Below are 25,962 nucleotides of genomic sequence, written 5' to 3'. Positions count from 1 at the left end.
AATCGGACTTTTCTTAATTGTTGTGGTGTTGTAAGTGCCTGTTCCAAGTCTTAATGAAACAAACTGTACGTATAGCAGGTTATTAACATCAAATTAAGTCACATTCTGAGCCAAGAGTTCATGAAAAAGGTGAGACAAGTCACGCTGAAAATCAAATGAAGTCACTTTTATTACATGTCGCTCATACAGGAACCTAAAAGTGAAGATGTGGATGAACTGAACTCTCTGAGCGCAGAGAGATGAATGACATTACAAAATGTAACTTACCTGTTAACATAAAAACAGAGCTAAATAACTGACAATGATTGTATTTCAAATGTGCTGTTATGTATCTTATCTATTGTATCTAAGAAAAAAGAAGAGAATGTGCATTAAGGTACATGTGGCTTAGAAAACACAATTGACAGTGACAGGCTCAAGGTGCTGTGGCTTCAAAAATACTTTAACTCATTTCAAAATAGTCTATAAATATTTTCATTACATGTAGCCCAAAATACTAAGAGTATCATACAATGTTTAAGCAACGTGACTTTGTCCAGTCCTATCCATTAAAGGCGCAGCATCAAAACTGACATCTTAAGGGGAAAGATCTGTTACATGAATTTAAAACTATGAAGCCTGTGTGAATTCAACAACCTGCAGAGCGTTACCCATTATTCCTTGTAAGAAAACCCTCAAAACCAACCAGAAGAGTAATTATTATAGGCATGAAAGTGCAAAGCAAGAAAAAGATCACCGCAGATTTTGTTCCAAATCCTTGTACATCTTTTTCTTTAAATAAGATCAACTAACTTCAACAAAAACACGATTAGAAATGTACAACTGTGGAAAAACCTGGACCATTAATTTCGTCGTTTACGGTAACAGTCAAGAGAGGTGCAGTCATTCTACTGTCGTTATGGCGACACAATGAGCAGGGGACGTGGTTTATCAGTGGCGGCAGTCTGTTCCCTCTAAGTGATCTGGGATGGGGAGGCCGGTTAGGACTGTTAAACACTTGTTCCACACGTTGAACACGGGACACACCGGCTGGGCAAAGTCAATGTCGAACGTGTGCAAGTGCTGAGAGCTGACGGCGTCGTGGAAGGACAGGGAGCCGGAGTCGTAGTCCAACAGCACCCCGAGGCGCCGCAGGTGAGGGGGGGGCTCGAAGGGCACCTCCTTGCAGTTGTGACGCGCCGCCCACGAGTTGTTACAGCGAGACAGCACCCAAGAGGCCGAATTCTTGCCCACCCACTCGTGTTTCGGTGCGGACTTGTAAGCGAGGCCCACTGCAAACCTGTAGAAGGATGTCAACACCAGAGTGATTTCATAAATCTTCTTGCAGCATAATTCTGAGATGGTTGATTAATAAAACCGATATTTTACCATGTGCTTCCTCCGTTCAGAACCTCCCAATAATGGCGGCCGCTGTCGATGTACACGTTTCCCATGACGCCGTAGCTGCTGTGGCTGCTGAAGCGATCCTGATTGTGGCCCTTCTTGGCCGAGGTCTCCTCCCTCTCCACCGTCAGGTTGTCATGGGAGACCCTCAGCTTTCGGTGAGCGGACTTTGGATCCAACTTGAATGGCTGACCTTAATTTAAGGAAAAGGTAGTCAATTCAGATTTTCTCTTCATGTCACTGTGTGGAATGTGTTTTCACTCCAGGGACTTTCATTCACTCATGCTGTATGATTGTGTCCGAGCATCAACATACTGTTGGTCTTCAGTTTCCCGGGTTCGCTGTTGCGGCTTCCTGCCTGGTTTATGGCCTTGACTATGAAAATGTACTTTGTGCCACACTGCAGCCCGTGCACAGTGTAGTGATTCTGCTTGATATTTGGAACGATCATCCAGCTATCAGCAGAATTGCACAAACCTGTAGGACAGTTAAAGAAACAACAACTGTTGAGTTAGTTTAGTTATGAAATCAATAACCATTCAATATCAAGAGTTTAGCCTTCCTTTGCTGCTCTTTTAGAGGCATCAGAAGACTTAAGTATACTTGAGCCTTCGAGCTGATGAGTAAATTGTTTGATCGAGCACTGAATGTGTATCTGGAAGTAAATGCACTCTAATGTTTCTATATTCTGGCTGAATGAGCCTAAAAATTGCAGTAGATTTCTCTGAAATTCAACAACCCTTAAAGAGGCGGCACAGAACTCTGCTCCCCTGCTGCTAGGATACATCAAATTCTATGTTTGGATACAGTAACATAACCTCTAAACAATTTTGCAGTCCCGCAGAGAAATCCTCCTCAAATCCCTCCTTCAGGTTCGTTGTTTTCCCACAACAAGCTTTATACTGAGAGCTGCATCGCCACAACTTACTGACAACATTAGACTGGCTGGTGAAAATGGCGTACTGGAGTTCATACGATACAACAGAGAACTCGTCGTCTGATGTCCAGTGCACTGTAATGGTGTCATATGAAGCCGTACATAATTCCTCACGGATTGTTGCGGGATTTGGTGCTGCAATGGGAAAACAAAAGACAAAAGAGCAGCAATCAGAGATGAGTGGAATGCAGCCTGCATAGAAGCAAAACAAACTCAAACGCTCGCAATCAGTCAGAGAAATCTGCGGGAGGAAATGACGCTCCCGGTTTCTTTTCTCTGACAGGTTTAATTAAGTTTAGTTGTAGTTCCCCCAGCTATCACAGCCCCGTGCGGAGGTCACACACACACACACACACACAGCACAATGAGCATCAGCAGTGAGCACCAGTTTCACCCAGCTGCTTAAGGAGGCGCTGCTTAAACTCTCAAGCATGTTTGTTTTCTGTTACTTGCTAAGAGGAACATGGTTGGAATGTAAGATCCCCTGCTGCCACAACCTGGGAATTACATGCTTTCATGCCACGCACACACACCCGACAAAGCATGTAAAATTGTAACTTTTATAAATAAGAATGATTGTGAATAAGTGCTGAAAAGTGTAGGGGACCAAATGATAGAGAGATTATGGTATTTCACAGTCTGGTGCCACACGACGAACAAAGAACTCTGAATGTGTAAATTGCATTTGTCACTCACCTGTGAGGTAATCCAAGCTTTCTAGCATTTTCTTCTCCCTGGTGAAGTCCAACGCAAACGTATCGAAAGTGTCATTCAAGTTAATTTCTGGCAGCAGGATTTGAGAGGATGCCGTTGCCATGGACACTCTGGAACAGACATGATTCAGATCATTATTGATACAGCAGATAGTTTTAGGTACTATATGAATGCATAAGCACCTGTCCCCCACCTCTCACAGATGCTTTTGGCCGTCTGCAGGAAGTGAGCGTGGTCCGTCTCCTTCAGGGTTTGGTCGGCTGAAGTGATGAGTGTGGAGGACCTCTCGATGCACTGCTTGCAGCCGGCGATCTGCTGGGCCAGTTTCCTTAATCGCACAGACTACACACACACACACACACAAACACACACGCGTAAGTAAGAATATAGTGGCAACTCCTGAGCAAACAATGTAAATATGCTCGATTCATTTTCTCCTCGTCAATTAGAAAAGTGATACCTGTTTGAATCAGTTTTGTGAAACTACAGCCAACGCATTTCAAAAGACACATTGGCACAAACCTGACAAAATGAGGGATGATAACAAAAAGCATAATTTGCTCCCCTTAAGCATCTTTCGCAATAAAAGCAAGACACAAGACCTTCATCCAAAACCATTGACTGAAAATGAAAAATATGTAAAGTAACAACAAAGCTATTTTATTAGTTTGTGAAAAAGCTAATTTAGGCTCCATATGATTTTCACACCACAGCAGACTGTATAGTTACTCTCAGTAGACTCCAGTCTGTTTGTTATTATTACATTAGGATCATTGGCTAGTTCAGCTGTAGCGGCAGAAGAAGCAATAAACCTAAACAATACCTTGCCCTCTTTTATCTTGGCGGCTATAATTTGTCGTCGCTGCTGTACGATGTTAATCAGCAGGTCGCATTCTTCCAGCAGCTTGTTTTCTTGTCTGGATGCATTTACCTGTGCAGGACACAAGCACAGATAAGAAACGGTCAATAATAAGCAAAGCTTTGTTCATAAGTCGCAACCACAACAAGTGACTGACCGCTTAATTATTTCTAACACTAACACGAGAGGAAGAGGTGAATTAGAGGATAATTGTTTCCTCACACGTAGAGCGGGGGTCAATCGGCTGACCTGGTTGCCAGCTTGTGTGTTTATCCCAAACACAGGTGTGATACACACCATGCGGGGGCCGTATATGTTTTGAATTGAACCTCCGGTTGACCAAAACAAGCTAATTTCCTGCCAAGGTCGTGATGTCTCTTTGTGTTTGTACCCAATGCTTGATGAGGTGAAATATTGAACAAAGTGTACGATACCATGACAGATTTTACACAATATAAGCCTTAAGGGGAGAAACGTAATCATTTCAAAATCAATTTCGCGCTGCATAAGGTATTAGGCAAAGATTACACTTGCACCCAAAAGTAGCCAATTTGCTGTAAACTGAATTATAAGAATTGTTGCTACATAAGGGCTAATGAGCGTTAAATCTTGTTGACATTGTGAAAATTGGATTTCAGATGTAGTAATTCATCATCAGCTTAATAAATTAATGAGTTGGAGAATGTGAAATGCCACCAGAGCTGGGAGGACGCAGATAAACATCCTTACCTCCACGTGTTGGCAGGTTTGGATAAGTTTGCCCATCAGACTTTCCAACTCACTGGTCCTCTTGATTAGACTGCTGAGGTTGGAATCCAGGGCCTGCTGCAAAAGAAAATTGAATTGCGATATTTCAGCGCGTTCCTTTTCCTCATTAAAAAAGCCGAGGAAATCCTGAAGGAGAACGAACGACACAAAAGGCCGTATCTGGCGCCGCAACAAAATGCTGTCACTGGATATGATTCGTCACATTTGGAAGCACAAATCCTCCGCTGCGTGCCACGCGATCCCATCATCCTCTCTGCTGAGCCACCACCAAAGCTTGTGTTTCAAATGGAATATCTTACTGTAATTGAGTAACAAGATGACTGCACTGTAGGAGTAAAACGTGTCTTGCGTAAGTAGATGAAAATTACAAATGGAAAGAAAAGTACAATTGAACTACTATTTATTTGACTAGAACCCTTTTTCTTTCATGCCTCAAATTTCACATTGTGTGTATTTTTTAAATTGCAAATACTGGAACAGCAGACTCAGACTATTCTTTTAAAATCAAAGATTAATGTGTGCTATTCACGCTCCAGACAAAAACAAGTCTTCACTCCCGTGTCAGTGTAATATTCCGCCGCAGAGAGGAAGAAGACAGTCGTGATTTTTGAATTGTTTTTTTGCAGTTTCCTCCTGAAAACTTGCGAATGAATGAATACTAACATTCCAAGCTGTGATTTCATGAGGCGTACGTGTCGGCGTCGGCTAGAACCACAGAGTTTTATGAGGTGTAAATGTGATTTATTAGTACGTGAGAGGAGGTGGCGAGTGCGTTCCATTCAGCCGAGGGGTGTAGGTAAGGTCAATCACGACACATTTAAAGAGATTGACAACACAATGAATCAAGTATAAGCTTAGAAGATGATGAGGGAGAGAGAGAGAGAGAGGGAGGGAGAGAGAGGGAGAAAAGGCAAAAGAAGGGCAGACTAGAAGGGCACTACATATCTGCGTGTTTATGCAAGTTTCTCTGCTGATGCCTCTTTCCTAAAGTCATTTAAAAGTGATGAGAGGAAAGCGTAGCGGTTTCCTATTGTACGTGAATGCTTTGAGTTCCGCCGCGTGCTTTTGGTTGGCCAGTCTGCCTTCCTTCCTCTCACAGTGCTCACAGGTCACTGTCAGAAAACGGCTTTCATCCTGTGGCCACATGACAGAGTTTTTATACACGGTCAGATTGTTGTGGGGGCGTCACAGGTCCTGTTTTAAATCTCTGCCATTTACTTTGTTTTGACAATTCAAGCTTTGGTGTAGATTGTCAGCACACATGCTTGTGTACAGTTTGAGATTTTATGAAGTAAACTCAATCAGTCAATGTGTAAAACCTGTTTTCTTTGTAATGCTTATTACCGGAACACAAGCATCTGGATGCAATGGGCGAGCCATTTGATGTCTCTCGAGCTGGGTGTGCTGTTGTTTAGGACAGGTGCTAAGCATTATGGGATCATTTCTTACCAAAAAATCATGTAAATGTTGCTGAAATAAACCTCTGACTGTCGTTGCACTTAGAGATGTCAGCAGGCGAGCGAAGCAGATCAATGCATTATGTGCAGAGATATGTTTTTATTTTAAGGAACATGAATGTGAAAGTGTTTTGTCAATCATTTAGTACTTTGATAGACTGGTAACTTGCTCAATGAGTTTCCAAATCTTTTGCTAAATGCGAGTCGGTACACACTCGACACAGCCTGTAACACTGCATAGGACTGAGGAAGTAGAGAAAACAGATGCATAATGGAAAACTATAAATATGATACCAGACCAGCCTGATTTCACCCTAATGCCACATCAGTCTAACAAACGCACACACACACACATGCACACTCACGCACACACACGCACACACACGCACACACACATGCCTTCACAATATCACAATATCCCATTGTGTGGGAATTTCAGAGAAATGTGAGACACTCTAGCTGTAAACATGTGTTTGGCAAAAGCAGCACTCAGCTGCGTGCCACCTGGTCCTGTCCAATGCTCCATAAAGAAACAATCTTTCTCTGAGATGGGAATTGTTATTTCCTCTATCACTTGAGGCTTGTAACAATGCTGTTGACTGCAAGATATGAAACCGAATAAACCACAAAACATAAATCTGTAAAATATGTCCCATTGCTAAATCAAATCCTGCAAAAGGACTAAACGGCAGAGAAAACAGATCATAGCATGGAACAGCCTGTGTGAGATAAAGGAGGAAACTTTATGGCTTTATCACCTCTAGCTAAAGTAACTCAGTGGATATACATAAAGATGTTGGTTCTGTTCATGCATAGTATCCATAACTGTCAGATCAATAACCAGGACGACTACATTACATGCCCCATGTCTTATTACCGGCTCTGTCTGGCTAAGCGCCGCCAACCGTTGCGGAATGTTTATTGCATGGAAGAGCCCTTGACTATAACATCTAGAGTTAAGGTGATTTCATCCAATAAATCTGTCCCTGAATGTGGAATTGAGGAAACGACGGTGATCACCTGGTCTGCCTCCCGGGCCTGAATGATCACTCCTCACACTGAGATAACGGCCAGGTGATTTCTGCACAGTGACAGCATGATGGAGCAAAGGGATCGGGGCACATCGGGGCGTTAGAGCAGGCAGAGATGCGCTCGGAAGAAGCTGGAGAAAACGTCTCTTTCTCAGGCAAATCGCCAGCAAACTAAACAGCTTAATTCCAGAGTGCAGATACCTTTTAATTCCTAGATAACAAGAAATGTAGAGGCATAAATGTTATCGCTTGTTAATTATGATACAGTAACCCACTTTGTTTATAAACTATGCATGAACCCTTTGACAGATGTCCTTAATTTTCAGAATTGCCAAGTAATTATTAGTACAAGCTGTGGAACACTTGATTACACTATATGGAGTTAGAGAAATATCTTAATTGAAACAAGGAGATATTATAATAATTTGAAACAATTCAGCCGTACTTGAATTGTGTTTAACGTCAAAGCTAAGTGGCTTCACAAATAAAGGGCTACAATTCACACAGTAAGTGACGAAACGGTGCCACAGGGTTTCTGGAGCTGTAATAATGGCATGACTGGCAAAATATTGATTTACAAAGACACGGTCTCAGTCTTATGACAAGAATCCATTCATATCTGAAACGGGTGCGAGTGCCAACTTTGTTTGTTCCAGCTAACAGCCTCTTCCTCGTGTCTTATGCATGCGCCCATCTGCTGAAAGTGAGCACTTGTAGAAACTGTGAAAGCATTTCCTTTGGCGTCGGCTGTCAGTCTGCAAAGCTTTTAGACTCCTTGTTCCTCACATGAGCGTTTTATACATTACAACATGGATTTAATCTTAATTCACAAATTCCATTGCTAATATTAATGTGTACAATAGTGAGGATTCTAAGTGAAGGAGTCATTTCTCACGCCTGTAATCTAATACCTCAGGATTCCTGCTGAACATGTGGTATCTGTGTTTGTGAGGGCCGTCTGTCAAAATAATGATACATCCATAAATCTATCAGGAGGATTTTTTTTCAAATTGGTACGGCGCCTTACAACAAAAACTACTATCTAATCATTTGCAGTTTTTCATTTTTACAACCTGATGAACCACTGGCTGTACAGCAGCATAAACAATGACTCACTCTCTTTCTATCACCTTATTCTTAAGTGTTGCCTTAGAATGAACCAATCTACGCCTTTCATAACTCTCTAACTTCACTGCAGGCTCTGCTCTTCTTCCACTCCACCGCACAGAGGAAATCACTCATCCAGTTTCACTTTAATGTGCAACTGATTTCCAATAAATCGTTGTAATATATAATTGAATTTATTTCTCATTCTGTTACTAAAAAAAAAGCATTATATTGCCAAAAAGGATTTGTTGGTGATGAGCTTGTTTTAACATCTACCAGCATCCCTGCATTATTAAACACAGCTGGATGTTTTGCATAAATTGGATCCGTTTTGAAGTTTACGCAGCTGGTATGAACAATTACATTAAATGATTAGATATTTGGACTCCATACTACCCACGGCTCTTACCTTCAGTTTCTCAAATCGGTCACTCAGGGCTGCTACTTGGTGGTCTCGGTGACGGCCAACAAGTTTACACAGAGCACAGATCAACTGTTCGTCTGTCACGCAGTACATGTTGACCTTCTCGTCCTCGTGCTCCAGACACATGAGCCCCTTCAGATGGGAGTCCAGCAAGGGCTCGATTAGACGATGGCCAGTGAAAGGCTTCTTGTTGGGGTGGGTGGCCTTGAGACACTCGTCGCAGTAGGACACCTCACAGGTCACGCAGGTCTTCACGGCGTCCTGCGGGGGGTCCTGCTCGCAGAACTGACACTGCACCCGGTCGCTGGGAGACGTCATGGCTTTGTTTTTCTCAGGGACGGCTCTCTCTCGCCGTGTCTCGTTCGGTGAGTTAGGTCCACTTAGAGACACCTTCTGGTAGCGGTCAATGATGTTTTGTAGCGTAACGTTGCGTTTGAGTCCCTCGAGGCCCCTCTGGTTCAGGGTGATGACATAGCGGCAGGTTGGGCACTGAAAGGCACTGACGGAGTGGACTGGCTCGCTGGGGGTGCAGTGGGACACCAGGATACGATGAGCACAGTTGAAACAAAGGCTGTGAGCGCAAGGCAAGAGCAGCGGGTCCTCAAAGAGCTCCAGACAGATTGGGCAGGTCAGCTCCGACTCCAGTGTTTCCATCTTCACGCAAAACAAAGTGGTGTAGACAGCGAAATCCAGGGAAGCTGATCAGCTATCTGCAGAAATGACACAGACGTTAGCAAACCTGGCAGTTATGGAACCAAAACAGTGTGAGTGTGTTAATTAACAAGTGGCGCTGCAACATATCCAGAGCCAGAGCTGAAGCCTGTGAGAGTAAATAAAACAGACTTCATACATATTCTGTCTTGATTATCAAGTGATTATGATAATAAAAACTAAATTATTCATTTCTATCTTAACTTTAATTTCAATTGCAAATAATGAAAATATTGATATAAATACTATGCAAATATTTGTACGAATCACTTGGAAATGGAAATAATACAGATTAGGAGAGCATTTATTAGCACTCATACATCTGCCAAGGACGAACGTGTAAAGACAAAAGAAAGGACTGTAAACAAATCGACCTATCTCCATTTCTATTACAGATACATTTAGAAGTGTTTGTATGCTCCTGGATCAGCAGCATCTCAGGAGCTCATTAGTGGATCTGGATCTGGAAGTCTATGTGAGAAAGAATCCCACAGTTCCTCGCTGGGTCATACCTCAACCTTGCACAAAAATTTGGTGAGAATCTGAAAACATATCCTCCCTCCTCGGTGGAGGTAATATAAGCAGGGGAATAAATGAAACATGCTCCTGTATGAGCTACTTTGCTGCTCATTTGACTGTAACATAGGAATGGTCTCGCCTCTCTCCATGCGCTCTTCACTGCTATGTGTCGGCGAGCAGTTAGGACTGACAGCTCAGTCAAGCAGAAGTCTATTGGCCTGCATGCTCATAGCTGGGGCACCACACTATCACAGACACTGAGCCTTTGTTCTCGGCCAGTCAGACACCCCAGCTGTGAGTGGACACACTGTGCTCACAGCGTCTTCCTATGTGAACTCTCTACCTCCACTCATTATGTGTGAAGAAGGCAAAAGCTCATTATCAGGACAGTCGGGGCGCACGGAGCCTTTTGAAGCTGCGAGGATACAGCAATTACCTCCGGGCTGCAGAACCTGGGTTTGTTCTTTCCATTCCAATCAAACCTTCACAGAGATTCATCTACGGCGTGAGACTGTACAAGACCAGAGACAACTGTTGCACTTATCTCCGGTGATGACCCCTGTGGTGCATCTACTGGCTGCTGTTTCTTTACAGACAAAACACTGAATGATGGTTTCTAACTTATTATTAAGGATCAAAGAGAAAATCAGAGTAACAACTTCAAACTAGTTTTGGTGTTTGCCGCTATTTCATTTTTCATTTACTTTGGTTTCTCTCAACAATATCAGCTTTGCTTCAATTTACTTCAGGTCAATAGTTTATTGACAAAACTGCTACCGTGTTTTTCAGCTCCCCCTGCCTAACACTATTAAATTACAAATACAGTTTTGGATCTGTTTTACAGCGTTTTAGTTCAAGTCTTACAAACAAACAACACTTCTTTTAGTAAAGTTATCAGACAAAGCTTTTACTCGACTACTGCTGGACCTGTGGCTACACAAACAGGCCAGGTAAGTTGTTAAGATCTCCTTCAAACAAGCTGAGTCATACCAAATACATATCAAACAAAGAGCTTTGTGTGAACAGCACAATGCAAAGAAACCCAAGCTGTGATTTCATCGTCTATCGTCAGGGGAACCCCGAAGTCCCACACATCTTGTAAAATAACACCCGTGATAAAAGAGCTCTGCAAACTGCCTCACAGCACCTAACATGACACACTCCTGAGCGCTCTCCCATTCATACACAGCTTACTTTACCCACCGATGGATTTCGCCCCACTTTGCACTGCCAAGACATTTCAGCGGAGGGAAAAAGTTCTGACCTAAATCATGAAAGTATATTTACTACAATAAATGCAACACGCCATAAAGGCTGGCGCGTTGTACAGACACACACAGAGGATCCAGATGGCAACAAGTCCTCAAAGAACAGTAATCCTGCACCAGGGCTGTCATTAGGCAAGGAATTGAGCAAGAGGCTGCAAGCACAACAGGAAAAGCTGCCCGACAATTCCAGGAAAGCCAGCTCCACCTACAGTTGGAGTGCTGGCCAGTACTGGAAGAAGACAGGGGAGAAAACAGTACAGTCAGGGGGAGAGAGAGAGGGAGAGAGAGAGAGAGAGAGAGAGAGAGAGAGAGAGAGAGAGAGAGAGAGAGAGAGGGAGGGAGAGAGTTAGCACATAAGCTGAACTGTGCCCTGACAGGCAGGTTGGTGTCCTCTGTCTTTCAAAGCCTCAGGATCAGTTTTCAGTCTCCCTGTGTGAACGTCCCCGGCCACACAATGCACGACTTCTCTTGGCTGTATCACCGGGGACTCAAAGAGAGAAAAGCTGAAGACACAGACACAGACAAAACTTAGAGGCTCTCTGATTGGACGCTCCTACGACATGGGACAGAGGTGTCCAATTCCCTCAACCAACCAGCAGAATGATGTGGAATGGGGGAATTACATCACCTCCTGTTGTCTGTCCCTCCTGTATTGCCTCTTTTCAATACGCCTCCATGTAGACCTCTGACCAATACTTCCTTTTATCTGACTAATAGATCAGTTAGTGAGATAGTTTCGGGACAAAGTTCTCATTACCTAAAGTGACATCATGAAAGACGACATGTCCTTTTCCCCCTTATTGTCAATGTTACAAACTTCAACAGTATCTGGTAAGACAAACTAATAGCTCCTGAACTTTTGAGGACAACATGTAACACATTAAAATTTAAAACACACACACCTGGGTAGACACACCCGCAAGTCAAGAGGCTAGTGAGTGAGTGCTTGGCTGACATTTGTGTTTAAGAGTCAGTGGGTGTTGCTGTTGGCCAGTGGGAGCACAGCAGGCTTTCTGGGAGGAGGCCTTAACCACTTAAGCCCGGAAAGAAAAATACCGCTTATACACCGTTCGCATACTTCTTGTTCAACGGAGCTCATGTTGGCAGGCAACATCGGAAATCCTTTTTTTCCCCCTGCATCCTTTTTATCAGAGGACTTGCTGTGATAAATTATTCACAGAGAAGTTTGAGGTTGCTCAGTGTGTCTTGATCTTGAGCAGGTAAAAAGTGAAAAAGAAACTGGAGGAAAACAGCTATTTCAATAATTTAACTTCACACTCAGTAAAAACACCTGAGAAAGTTACCTTTAGGTGCTTCAAGGGTTCATCTGTCAATATGACCTCTATGTGTGAAGTTCTAGCTATTCCTATCAGCCAGTCTCAGAGTATGGCAGACCTCCAGCTCTGTGCTGCGCTCTTTTGCTCTGCTCATGCAGGCTGGGAAGTGTTATTTCTGGGTAAGAGCTGCTTAATACTTCACTAAAGGCTTTGCAGAGCTGCTGCGCCTCCACTGAGAGCTGGTGGCTTCCAGGCCTGCAGGGAGGGACTTCCTTTGGGAAGGGACAATAACTAACCCCTTCCAATGCCTCAGTACTTCAGTGCCAATCCATGAACAGTCTGGATTATGGTCTCATGGATACTCAGTTTACTCAGAGGGGAAGTTACAGAGGATTGTTGTGCTTTTTTGCATGTAGAAGCCTTGTAAGGATTTCAAAATAGGCCAGTGGATGATTATTCAAATAGTTGTCGATTAATATTCTGTAGAGCGACAAATTGATTCATCAAATTTTTGCTACAACGCTACACTATTACCATAACACTGAAATAACTGCACGTACAATAATTTCAGGCTTAGCAGGTCTCATCAATCTCCTGGAAGCAGAAATGGAAAGAAACTACACATCCTCTCTGACAGGAAACCAATATGACTGCAAATGAGCACTGATACAACGCAACATCATCTGCCATATCCAAGTCACTCCCCGTTCCCCCTCCTATGAGAGAATCACCGAAGTACCATCTGCTTACCATGTGCCTCTATTTTGGACCACATCCCTGCTGTGCTCCATTTGAATTCTGCTGCCATTCAAAGGAGCCCTCACAGTGAACACACTCTCTGAGAGACAGACACACACTGTAAATATTAAAGACCCCGCTCGGGTTCAGACAAAGCTGCCGGTGTGAGCTACAGTGATTGGTAGATGAGCATGGGAATAAGAGTGACATGCTGCAGGCTTCATCTAAAGCCTCCAGCTGAGGAAGAATGCCCTCTTCAGTATCAGTGGGGGCAGCATGGGACTCATCGCCTAAAGGGCGCACCTGAGAACCAGCAAATGAAGTTTAAAAACCAGAAGAGTTCAGTTAGGTGCAAAATCTATCAGCTAGTACTCCTGCTGAACATTCTGAGTTGTTAGATAAACTTATTTTGCTTTTTAAATCACAGTATATCTGTATTGTATTAATGCCACCAACTTCTGATATTTCTGTTGCCATATTTTCCAAGCGATGGTTGGACAGTATTGGATGAGTGGAACCCCTGTCAGGAGGACCAATCCATGAACATCTCTACATGTTAATCCTCTCCTTTTGGTGAATCCTACATGTTAACTTAGTAGCTTTGTAATTTACACTGAGACTAAACTTCACTATAAAAATGACAAATGAGAAGTTGACTTACTTTAAGCCGTATGCAATTAACTATGTGGAACTATGTGGAAATGTTTCAGATGAGGAACTTCATCACCAACTTGATTTGTGGATTTTATTTGATTAAGAAAAAATGGGTCATTTATAGATGAGACAATTAGACTGTCACACACACAGAGACACTTTACTGCTCACACACTTTCTAAACCTTTCAGTCACGCTCTTTTATCACTTTTAATGATGGCTGTGATCCATGTATTCATCAACCGAGGGAGTGTGTTTGCTCATTGTCTTCTATCCTCAGGCAGGCACCTAACATATTTATCTGTAATCCTGTATTCACAGCGTAGCCGTGGCCGATGTGTGGCCTGTTGCTGCTCCCTAAAGCAGCCAGCTCAGCAGCAGCCCACTCAGGCCTAATGTGATTTACAGCTGTAGCAGAAAAAAAGCCACATGATTAAACTTTAATCTACCTGATCTGCAGCTGAACACATTATTGAGATTAGCAGCCTTGACCAATTTTCACTCTTATAAAAAAAATGATAACTACTATGGATGGTGAGTTAATCAAAACTAAATATTTGGGGGAGGGAATTTCAACTTTATCTTTCAAATGAGATTACACAGACAAAAATGTTAACGTCATAAATCTGTTTGCTTGCACTTTGACTGGAAATAAAAGGTATTACTTCAAATCTGCTTTCCTTTTAGGAGCTGGAGCTTCCTTCCTGAGTCAACAGTGCATGATTAGACTGAGGAAATGTAAAAGTATGAAGTGTGTGTAGCTGATGGTGTTCTTCAAGTAGAGGATTTGAAACTGTAAAATGACATGGATTATGAATTCATTTATGAAGCGATTCTTTTCTCTCTCTCATTGTTCTGCATGCTTCTCTACCACCAAACTCTCATTTCCTCTCTGTGACTTGGCAGGTGGCATCAGCAGGAAAATGTTTGATTCTTTCCACAGGCACATCAGCTTCATAGTGTGTGACTCTAAAGCCTCGTGAAAATGTCTCTGTGTGCTCCGAGTGTCTGTAAAAACTCAAAACACTTCACAGAACAAAGTGCTGCTAATAAGGAAAAAAAAAAGTGCGTGCTTATTAAAACACAGTCGTTAATCATTTGGCAATCATTCTGTTAAACATTACAAGAGCGACACCATGTGGCTGACCTTATAAACGCAGCACACGCACGTCAACTGCTGGATCATTGTCGTGCATATTAATCCACACTGATCTCTCTCAAGTCACATTCTCCTTAAAGTTATTACTTAAGAACATACTTAACACGTTTATGATACATCTTTAAATTGACCCATATGAATGACAGCTCCATTAGTCATCGTTGTACAAATGAACCCAATCTGCTGTTTGTTGACTTTCTGCTTACAAACATGTTGAGTTATTTGACACATCAGCCTCCCAGACCGTCTCATGTGATTGTTCCGCTCAAACTATTTCTAACACCGTGTTCATGATCAACTTCAAGTCGATTTGCCACACTAATGATCAAAGGCGACTAGAGGGGGGGGAGATGTCTGACATTCTTCTTCACAGGTACAAGATAAGTGACTAATTAATGAGGGAGAGCAGACACACAACTGCAGTGTCTCAGCTTTTCACTTCAATAGCTCCGTGTGTAGTAAGTTTCTCTGTGTGTGTGTGTGTTCCTGCCACAAAACTCTATAGAGATACAATATATGAGAGGAGTCAATAGTATTTTGTAGGTCATGAAGTTATAATCAGATTATTGATTCCTCTAAATGCCCCACATGGCAGAGGCCCTCCAGCTCTTACAAATCACTGCCGTTTGTTTGAACAGAACTATAAAGTGCAGTAAATACAGTGGATAGTCATTTGTATGCTGAAAGGCTGCTTTGGTTTTCTGAGTGCCTTTTTTTCTGATCGTTTCGCCACACAGAGCCCCTTGGCCTTCACACTTAGTCATCGCACTCCTCATCCCTCCAGTGTCACTCACTTGAAAATCTTATGAATTCTGTGAACAAAATGGAGCGCCACTGCCTCCGCGTTTGAACCGAGCTCTGCCTGGGGGCGAGGAAACATGATGACTCAAGTGTTTTGTTTAATAAATATGTAGACGGTGAGAGCAAACACACACACACTGCATGCACACTGACCTGTCTGTGGTATGGAAAGAAAATCACCTTCTGCCTTACCTGCCACATGGTTACATCCATTAACAGGCAGGAAAGAGTCTTAAAGTAAAGTCAGTGTTGACACTCTGGGAGCCGGTCCGCTGTAGTGCTCTGGACTTTGGGCTGAGTGACTCTTCATGTGTCTCTCACAGCAGTTAATCTCTTACGTGGGTTTCTAGCCCTCTAACCATGGAAGAGGATCGAAACTTTCCGCCTCTCTCTCTCTCTCTCTCTCTCTCTCTCTCTCTCTCTCTCTCTCTCTCTCTCTCTCTCTCTCTCCCCCTCTCTCTCTCTCTCTCTCTCGCTCTCTCTCTCTCTCTCGTCCACTAGGAACCATACCTAACCCATGTAGACACAGCAGGCTGCAAAACTGTACGCATGAACCAATCGCATGAAGGGGGCAGGACATCTGCTGGGTAGGTCTCTCACTCAAGGCTATCAGAGTGTGGAGAACTGCCATAATTCTCTACAAAGCCTGTTTTGTCATTCTGAAATAAACCTTCCAAACAACACGCCTTTTGTGAGACGGAAACACCATTCAATGCGTTAATAACACAATTACTTCGAGGCTTATGCAGAGTACTGTACACACTGTACGTGTGTGGACAGACACAGCTGGGACTAATATCAACTATATTGAATTTAGACTTTAATCTCAACAAATTGACTCTAGATTGTTGCAAATGGATTTTTGTTTCATGCCTAAGGAAAAGTCTCTATACAGCAAAATGAAACCGAGCATGACCAAACCCGGCAATTAATGATGTCATTACGCTCTCCATCAGAGAGTTTCTTGGAGTCAGCAGCTTAATGCGAATGATAGCATGGATGAACAAGCGACATCAATGGACTAAAACATCCGTTGGCTAATGGAGAACATGTGTTTTTGCCCGACAACAAAGATATTCTCTTGGAGACAAATTCATTGACTCCCGTGCTGACCAAGACATCCACCAGCAGGAGGATAGAGCGTACTCTTCATCCAGCTCTATAGAAAGACTTCAAAGCAATCACACCCTCTTGTTTTTTCCATGTGAACACTCTCATTCACATGGAAACACACAGGAATGTAATGGCGGCTCAGACATTTGACTCAGATTGTGTTGAAAGTTGCCTCAGATTGTTGGCATCTGTTCTCCCAGCTCCAGTTATGTGTGGAAAAACATTCCAAACACACACACACTGACTGACAAGTGTGGCATCCAAACCATGGTGAGGATGGTGTCGAGTTTGATCAATCCCAAATCCTGGATCGGAGCCCCGTGTTGTGTTTACTATGAAATGATGTCTGCAGTCACGGGCCTCGCTTTACCTGACAGGACCTTTGCAAGTGACAGCATGTTGTGGTGATACTGGGATCTCATGTTAAAGGCAAATGTTTATCTGATATTATGAAAGCGCAGCAGCAGATCTCCTGGCGTCGGGATTGATTTGAATTAGCAGTAGCTCAGAGCTCCTGCCAGAACTCCTTGAGTTTCACTTTGGCCTGCAGGTTTCAGTAATGTACCAAAAGAAACACGAGTGCAATGATAACAACTTCGATTTGTAGGTATGGTAAGGCTGATAATGGATTGAAAAGTATGCATAATAAGCAAAAGGTATTAACACATATATACAATCATTCCTTCAGACCTATAGTTTTGAAATGGTAATTACAGTGTGTTTATACATAATATCCAGACTGTGAAAACATGGAAATGAGCCTGAAACCAAAAGACTCCACTGCAGAGGACGTTTTTGGCAGTCTTGTTGGTGATGACTGGAAGTAAAATCAATGTTTAGGAAGTATACAACTTTAAAAAAAAGTAATGCTAGCTTGGAGATTTCTTAATTACAAACAACAGTTATGTACTGAGTCAAATGAGAAACACAGATCAAAGAACAAGGCGTCAACATCAGCTGGGTCACATTATCTATGAACAATAGCATTGGTAAGACTCAAGAGTTAACATGCAGAGACTTCAAGATGTCACCTAGAGACAGGATCATCTCTTACCATGCAGGCAACCAGTCAGTCTATAGTCCGGATGAGAGATGAGTACAAAGCAAACGCCCAGGAAGGGAGTTTTCCCGAAAGAAACAGCAGAAGCTCAGAAGTGTCACACCTCTCTTTAGCTCACACTTTCTCCCTGAGCTCTGCCGCCTCCTCTGCAGCGCCCACTATCTCTCAAATTCTCCTCACACACAGCACTTCTCCTCTAATCTCTCTCTGAAGAAGGCTGAATGTGCTCCAAACGCCTCAAACAGCCACCTACTTTCCTCTTTGTATTATTTTGTTGGCTGGGATCATTAACTAAAGTCCCACGAGAACGCAGGAGGCAAACAGCCCCCCTCCTTCCTGTGGGAGGCTGTCAATCACGTCCGATGATTAGGTGGCGGTGGCGACAGCGGCGGCGGTGGGGGTGTGCTTTTAGCTGCCGAGGGAGACACCTCTGATTGGTCACTCGGGAAGAGAGGTGCCCTGCATGACAAATGGGAGCACTGGGATGGTTGGGCCCATAGAGACGTTCAGCTGAGAGATTACTCACTCATTCATAACACACTGGTATGCATCTTCCTCATTTGCATGGCATTCAGAGGAAGATAGAGCCATGGAAAATTGTTGAGTAATCAAACCCGGGTGAAGCAGATGTCTATTTACAGCGGGGCGGATTCATGAAAATGTCATTTACGTCTTTACATGACAAACTGGGCAAACGTTAAGGTCAACTTTGTTCCATGAGAAGGCTGCTCAGTACAGTCTGGACACTCAGCGGGGGAACGAGGAGGAAAGCATAAAGCTTCTGTTGCCATGGTGTCCTGCAAGCGCTATGGTGCATCTTGGCACTTGAGGCGAATGCCACTCTAATCTTTTCATTGCCAGTCCTTCAAGCTCTCTCTTCACAGCCCGCTTGTTCCTCAGTCAGACTTACTACTGTCCGTCACTATCCAGTTCCTCCCCGACATCCCGTGCCAATCTGAAGGCTGCTGCGTTTTGTAAGGAAAAGGCATTTGTAAGTACACTTAGCAGGACAACAATACCTCAGAAGGCTCTTTCTTCTCCCTGTGACCATGACTAAACGCTTAGGGTGAAAAGCAGGGGGAAACAATGGACAAATTATGCACAGCTTCCAATGTGATTCCTTTGCCAGTCCACATACATTAGCACCTCCACAGAAATGAGTCAGAACAGCGTCCATCAGGGCTTTAAAAACACAACAACACACTCTTTCACAAGCTGCAGCATTACATTATCCTTCCAATATGTCTCAACAAGCAAAATCTAACTACAGGGAGAAATTTGAAATTGCTGAGGAGCGTCTTACATCCAGCAAAAGCTTTTTACTGTGAATGCACTAAGATCTCATTAAAGTCTGATGAGACAGATGCATTAGGCAGTCAACAAGGACGTTTGAGGCCAGTTTGCTGCATTTCAGGTCAACGCAAAGTCACAGAGGTTGCGAGCTGTAATACACATTAAGTGAAAATGTCTGGGCTGCGGTTTGAGAAACACCCACTGGAAACCTGACCTGAACCTTAATCCACACACACAGAGATGCTCGGGCTTTCACAGAGGGAAAAAGAACAGCAGAGGAATTGTATTCGTGCATTCCTAGAAGCGATTGCATGTCAAAATCAAACGAAACGCTGCACAGAGCAACAAATATGTGATACGCATTATAGTTAAAGCACAGGACAAAATTCTGTGTGTCGTTTAAAGTTTCAAAGCTTCCTAATGCAGACCAAAGGCTGGAATCTGACAACACAATTATTTATCGTGTTTTTTGTTTGTATTTTGCCTGTTTTGTGGTGTAATCCTTGAAATTTCCTTTTTTAGAAAATCTGTTGTATTATACTTTACATATGTTCTCTTCTTATCAATCACTGACAGCACACACACACACACACACAGTAGACTGCTGAAACACATCGTTCAAAACTAATTAATATTCATCTGCGCTAAATTAGGTCATCTGCTGCCTGAAGCGATCCTGTTGGTACTGTTTGGGAAAGTGTATTAATAGGAAAAAAGGGGCATAAACAGGCCAGAAAAGATCTCCTGGAGGAGCAGATGAGGAGTTGGTACAAAATAACAAATCTAATGTCCCATAAACTTTCATCCACAAGGGTGAAGTAGAGAATAGATTTATGTTTCAGGGTGACACCTCATCTTAATGCATTTAGAACGCAGCTCTCTATGAATTGCTGATGAATCACGCTGCGCCACAATGTGTAAATTCTTCCTAACCCCTCTTTCATATTTGAGTGTGTACACAAAAAAAAGCATCGCCGCACAAGTATCAGGGAAATACTCTCAGACCGGAAAACCACACACGTCACACTGGATCATCACAAGTGTAGAGTGGATGAGGTCAAAACAGCCTTACGCTAAAATACCCACTGACACAAATCAGCTCAACTTCTCCACACCATACAGCAGCCAACAACACAGGCGGGGCAGCCGGGCCCTGACTTACTGTACGAGCTGCGGGGTCCTGGGTTTGATCCTCTTCCACGCAGGAGGCAGACGAAGCTCTCAGTATGTCGATAGCACACGCGTGAGGATCCAAACAATACACAGCATCCTGCCCTGTCTCTTTCCACTCTCCCTCCCTGCTTTACTGGGGCTCCCTCATCCGTATGCTCACCCGAGCGTGAAACATGTCCAGGAAGCGTCACTTCCACTGGGTCATTTCATAGACTGTCTCCATTACTGCTTGGGCCCATCACTCGCCCCTCCACCCGCTCCCCTCCCCTCCCCTCTGCTCCTGCCTGCCCTGTAGGGTTGTGGTGCTTTTGTTTGCCCCTGGCTCCCCCTCCCCTCTCAAAAAAGACAAAGAGGTAGCAAATGGGGAGATAAAATAGGGAGGGGGGGCGTGCAAGAACCTTGGGGACCACATTTTGATGAGGCCCCTACTACATAACCAGGCTCTGAACAGATGGGGTCAGTCTCCAGGGCTCTGCGGCGGCGGCGGTGGCGTTGGCTTCAATATAGACCTCTATACATCCTGGCAATTTGCTGCTGTATTGTCAGCTGCTGCCACATAAACGCGCAGGGGAGCACAGAGCAGCATGAAGGGCGACGGGTGAATGATAGATTTATCAGGTTGTGTTTACCGGTGGGGATTCAGACACTGCAGCTATTAACCGGCGCAGTTTAAGTACGTCCACAGACACTCATGTTACTGAACGCGCGTTGTAATTAACCAGACAGGATATCGACATCATCTTTTTAAGTACAAACACTGATCTGAGCATCAAACGTTCCCGCGTTTATGTTAATAGAAGATGAAGCCGCTCCGCACTCCGCCAACGAACAATAGCCTGAAAGCCGAATCTCACCGTGGCAAAGGCTCAGGATTTTAATTAGTTTCTTCCCCAAGGCAAACATAACTAACCAACACGCAATCAATCCAGACATCAACCAAATGAATGAACACGTCGCTACACAAGCCAATTAACGTTCGCTGTAATTTATCTTTGAAAATTTCAAACAGAGATGCAATTTTGAAGGTGGTATTCCGGCACAAACTCTACCCGTTTTATAATTGTTGTAGCTTTATCGTGAGCTACCCAGGGAGGAAGTCATAAATGTGTAGTGTACATAATTTGCTGTGCACACACCACACGAGCCAGTGTCCACATCTATTAGTCTGCTTTATGATTAGCTGGCACAACATATAGGTTCGCTGTGGGCACTGACCTGGAATTGATTGGTTTCCTCTGAGTGTGTGCAGCTTTATTGGTGCTTGGTTGTGCCAACAACATCAACAACAGAATCAAGGGCCCCAAATGTCCGCGCTTGCAAACATTACATTAAAGCCGTGCTGTAAATTTCTGTCTTTAGACGTGAAAATGGATCCATCTAACATCTGAATTACCTCAGCTCCTCACCCCCGACGCAGATGTTGTCCTCCCTGCCTGTATTTTGCCGCCAGCCAAACCGCTGTGTGTGTGTGTGTGTGTGTGTCACAGGGGTTTCCATGGTTACCGCTGTAAGCTCTCCATAGCGACCTTTGCCGCGCCAGTTCAGACGTGGATCTCCATTCGACGACCCTTTGACAAGCCAAACCGATCTCCCTTCGTTCCTACCCACAATCCTCTGAGACCTTCAACTTCCATCAGCAGATTTCTCCCCAAGATTGAAGCCAAACCTTAACTGCATCCAACCCATCAATCCCTTCAGATAGCAAATTAAGCATTTACCAACAGTTGAAGGATGAAGATCTGACATTAATCCATATGTGTGTTGCCAGTAAACATGTTAGCCCTGTCAGTCTTACCCTAACCTGCAACTCTCCACCACCAAACCGCCCTCCGATTGGTTCACATCCACAAAACAAAACATTACAACAGCCAGCATCTGAACTGAAGCTTGTGTGACAGAAATCGAAATCCAGAAGACTATTAACACCTGGGAGTGGTCCACTGTATGATATTTGAGTTTATTATCTGTTTACAACAATGCACATAAAACAAGATACAGTATAACAACAATGTAAGGCAAAGCTCAATGAAATCACCGTCAAACTCCCATAAATCATTTACTGAGAAGGCCCGGTGCACTTTCAAAGCAGTGGAGCGCACAACGACCTGACAGTTTTCGTTTAAACAAAGCCGTGAAGGAGTTTTTGGGAAAGTAAGGTCATGTGTTATGTTTAGTCCCACAGCCGTAGCCAGAGAGCCTTGACTTTATTTTTTCCTGAAAAAAGTATCCCTCTTTTTGAAAGGGTGCGGTGAGAGCCCGCTACATTCTTTGCTGCTTGGAGAAGCCTGTAATTGCTTCCAGCTTCTGAGGGATCCGCAAGGTCTCGCCGAATACTAGTTTTTAAAATGTTTATCAAGAATCTGCCCCTGCACTTACCTAATCAGATGGTGCTAGTGAACCACTCAGCCCTCCCTCTACTAATGCTGCCACACACGCTGCTCCTACACTGTGTTACATATAACCTGGTGAGACGTGGCTTCAACCGGCAAAGCAGCAGGGATACACGTTCTTATTTTACATCAACCCATCGACAAAGAGAGATTGTACAATTGTTGAGAGAGACTGAGACCCTGCATGCAGAGAGGATTGCTGGAGGAGGTCTGAACATCTGGTGTGGTGTGCTATGTTCTCTCGTCCAGAGGAGACTGTCAGCGCCCAAAGCAGGGGGCCAGCTGTTAGGTTGCATCCAGGCTAAAGGATGTTCTCATAACACTCGCCTCCCAAGAGAAGGCCTGCGCTTTGAACAGTGTTAGAGACGGCAGTGATCACCGCTCTAGCATATGTCGATTTTGAGGAGACCTGCGTTTGATGTGCTATGGGTTAAGAGACGGCCAGAATGATCCATTTTCTGCTTTTGTGAACCTTGGCTCAGTGCAGCCCTGCAGAATATCCTCACTGACACTTCGCCCCCGTGTCAGCCAAACATTCCTTTTAAGACAATGCGGGACACATTCCTCAATCTTGGCCCGTGAAGCCCGATTTTCTAAGAGTATAAATATGAATTCTATATTTGCTTTTCATCTCTTTCGGGACGTGGTAGTGCACATGTAGCCCTGACACACTCCTCAACAGCTACACAGTTTAGTGAGTTATGGTGGCACAAACACACACACACACACACAACACACACACACACACACACACACCAGCATCGCCTCACACACACCCTGTCACAACAACTAGGTCCAGAGAACTCACAGCTGCTAATGGACTTGGCACCGCTGACCTGAGATGGAGGCTGTTTTGTTTATCATTTGAAAGACAGATTGAAGCAGAGCTGTGTATGGGGAGAGTGGGACGCGATTCACTCTCCCCCCAAAATCACCATTCATCACAGCACTCAGGGGAGCAATAGCATATTCAAATGAAACGTCTTCCCTGGATAGTTTACAATACGAAATAAAAGGTTGAATGAGCGGAATTCGGTACCAGAGAGGCAAAAGAGTTCCACAGACGAGAGACTACACTTCAGCTTCAGTCTCTTAAAAACCGAAGCAAGTAGGACGTTTTCGGAGCAAAACCAGATGTTTGTGTGCGGGAAAACCAAAATGAATTCACCAGAGTTCCCTTTCCACAGTTATTTGGCAGAATTTCACATTCTATTGAGTCTTAGAACAGCGCCGCATTGCTTTGGTTCCCAACAAAACAAATACAAGGAAGCAAGCAAAGGCCCTGGTTGAAAAATCACAGGCTGAACCTTTGAGAATTTAAGTCAGTGAATAACAAAATTGCACAGTGAACAGGAAATATCACTTATTTGCCAATACAATAATTTGACAAGCTGGTGTTTGGTTTTGTAAACTGATATGTCTGAATGGTGTTCACATGTCAGCAGATGGGATGCATGTGCAAACAGGGTTTAACAACATTTCCTGATTCCTCTCTACGTAATCCTTTTAAACTAACTAAACTAACACAAACTGCAATAAAGCCTTTAATGCATTGCAGTACTTCTTCAGTGTTCTTATCCAAACACGGATGTTAAGATACATATATGTAGACGGTCTGTGGTAGTGTCCTTATAGGGGCAGTCAGCAGAGGCCAGTGTATTCCTTATGACGCATCATCTGAGGCTGCATCTTCATCACCTTCTTGATTCATTTATGCCATCGCAGCCACTTTACAGAATCTGTCTGTATGTGTGTGTGTGGCCACTTTTGCAGCCAGAGATACAACAAAGTGCTGACTAAACGTGACTAAGCAAATGTCACTAAGTGAGTGTTTGTTAGAGCTTACCTGCTTCCCCATGGCTGCGGTAGAGAATGTCTCTCCCTGGTGAATACTTGACTGAGACACAATGTGATTGTCAGGCGGCTGATACTTCCCCCGAGGTGAAACAGACAGGAGACAGGAGGGCTGAAGGTGTTCTGTCTGCACTGAACACTCCCCCTTCATTGGGGTGTGTACACGCACGCATACCTCGCTGACACACACTCTGCTTCTCATCCGCTGCAGGTTTACACAGGAGCGTGGAAAGCCGAGTAGAATACTTCACCTTGTGGGAGGTTGCAGTGAATAGAATGCAGTGGGAGAAACATTCACCATCCCCACACTTTACCAAGATAACCAGACTACAAACGTGGAATGTCGCTTTTCTTGTTCCGGCATGGAAAGGTGGTGGCACTGTTCACGAATTGTTTTCCAAATTTTCCACTGTAACAAACTGAAATGTCATATAGGTCGAGGGAAAAAACGTGTGAATGTGTGTGTGTGCGAGGCCGTATCTGGTAGTGATAAATCAAGTCAGCATCTGATAATGTGGATAAATAGCTGTTCCAGGGAGCAGCTCCATTGGGTTATCGAGACGGAGAACAGAAAAATAAGGCTCCAGCTTAAGGCTTCGCCGCAGCCAGCAGGCAGAGAAACAGCAAGGAAAACTTTGTTATTAAGCAAGAGAGAATTGTGTTTCTCCACCCTAATGAGAGTTCATCCTGTGTGATAGATGAGTCAGTCCGACAACACAATTCCATTCTCACAATGGTGAGATCATATTTGAGGTATTGGGTGTACGTCCCATAAGTGAAAAGAAGTCAAGGTTGCTACGGATTTCTGCCAAAGTCGACCAAACGTTTAGGAAATTCCCCGTTTCAAATCCTCTAATAAAATTAAATTACTGCTTACTATCGAGGTAGATCTTCTGCTTTATTATTAACTGCGTGCATTTGCTTTGATGCATAAACCTGCTGATTACATGTTGAGAGAATGATTTAATGCTCTGTGTCTTCCACTGTGTCTGAGCAGCAGTTTCGCCTGCAATCAGGGTGCAAGGGGGAATTACATGAAATGTTAACAAACCCAACCTACAGCATGCTGTTTCCACTCAGAGCTGCCAGCATTAACAAGCAGAATATGATCTATTTACCAACATCTCCTGAATGTTGAAACTCAGATGAGACCATTTTACAGCATAACCACCAAAATGCCCATTTGCCAGTTGTTCCCAAACAGTGGTTCCCAAACCATGGTGTGCCAGATGATTTCAGAGGATAAAAACATAGAAACCTATTAAAATTCTC

General features: G+C 43.7%; 1 protein-coding gene across 5 annotated transcripts; it reads right to left on the bottom strand.

Moving 5' to 3' along the window:
• Nucleotides 1–151: 151 nt before the first annotated feature.
• mid1 (midline 1) lies at nt 152–24,934 on the bottom strand. Of its 5 annotated transcripts, none has more exons than XM_076170015.1 (10): nt 24,683–24,934; nt 8,666–9,390; nt 4,623–4,718; nt 3,858–3,965; nt 3,228–3,376; nt 3,017–3,144; nt 2,312–2,455; nt 1,699–1,860; nt 1,369–1,576; nt 152–1,279 (listed from the first exon to the last, which is right to left on the bottom strand). In XM_076170015.1, exons 2-10 carry the CDS (start codon nt 9,332–9,334, stop codon nt 931–933), a joined length of 2,013 nt encoding a protein of 670 aa, XP_076026130.1. In that variant the 5' UTR covers nt 9,335–9,390; nt 24,683–24,934; the 3' UTR covers nt 152–930. The 5 variants fall into 5 exon arrangements, with proteins under 5 accessions (XP_076026130.1, XP_076026133.1, XP_076026134.1 ...); XM_076170018.1 differs by lacking the exon at nt 24,683–24,934 and adding an exon at nt 15,961–16,265; XM_076170019.1 differs by lacking the exon at nt 24,683–24,934 and adding an exon at nt 15,988–16,265.
• Nucleotides 24,935–25,962: the final 1,028 nt, after the last annotated feature.

This window comes from Genypterus blacodes, unplaced genomic scaffold (genome assembly GCF_046128005.1).
Source record: "Genypterus blacodes isolate CSIRO-AG114 ecotype Tasmania unplaced genomic scaffold, CSIRO-AGI_Gbla_v1 ptg000214l_1, whole genome shotgun sequence".
In the NCBI taxonomy this organism is placed as follows: domain Eukaryota; kingdom Metazoa; phylum Chordata; class Actinopteri; order Ophidiiformes; family Ophidiidae; genus Genypterus; species Genypterus blacodes.
This window is presented reverse-complemented; position numbering and strand designations above follow the sequence as displayed.

Bases quoted from the DNA above. Each gene is read 5' to 3' on its own strand.
- mid1 (XM_076170015.1), bottom strand. From the start codon at position 9,334: ATGGAAACACTGGAGTCGGAGCTGACCTGCCCAATCTGTCTGGAGCTC. The intron at 3,377-3,857 runs GTATTGTTTAGG...GTGTGTGTGTAG, and splicing joins CCAAGATAAAAGAGGGCAAG to TCTGTGCGATTAAGGAAACT. The intron at 2,456-3,016 runs GTGAGTGACAAA...TTCCCATTGCAG, and splicing joins AAGCTTGGATTACCTCACAG to CACCAAATCCCGCAACAATC.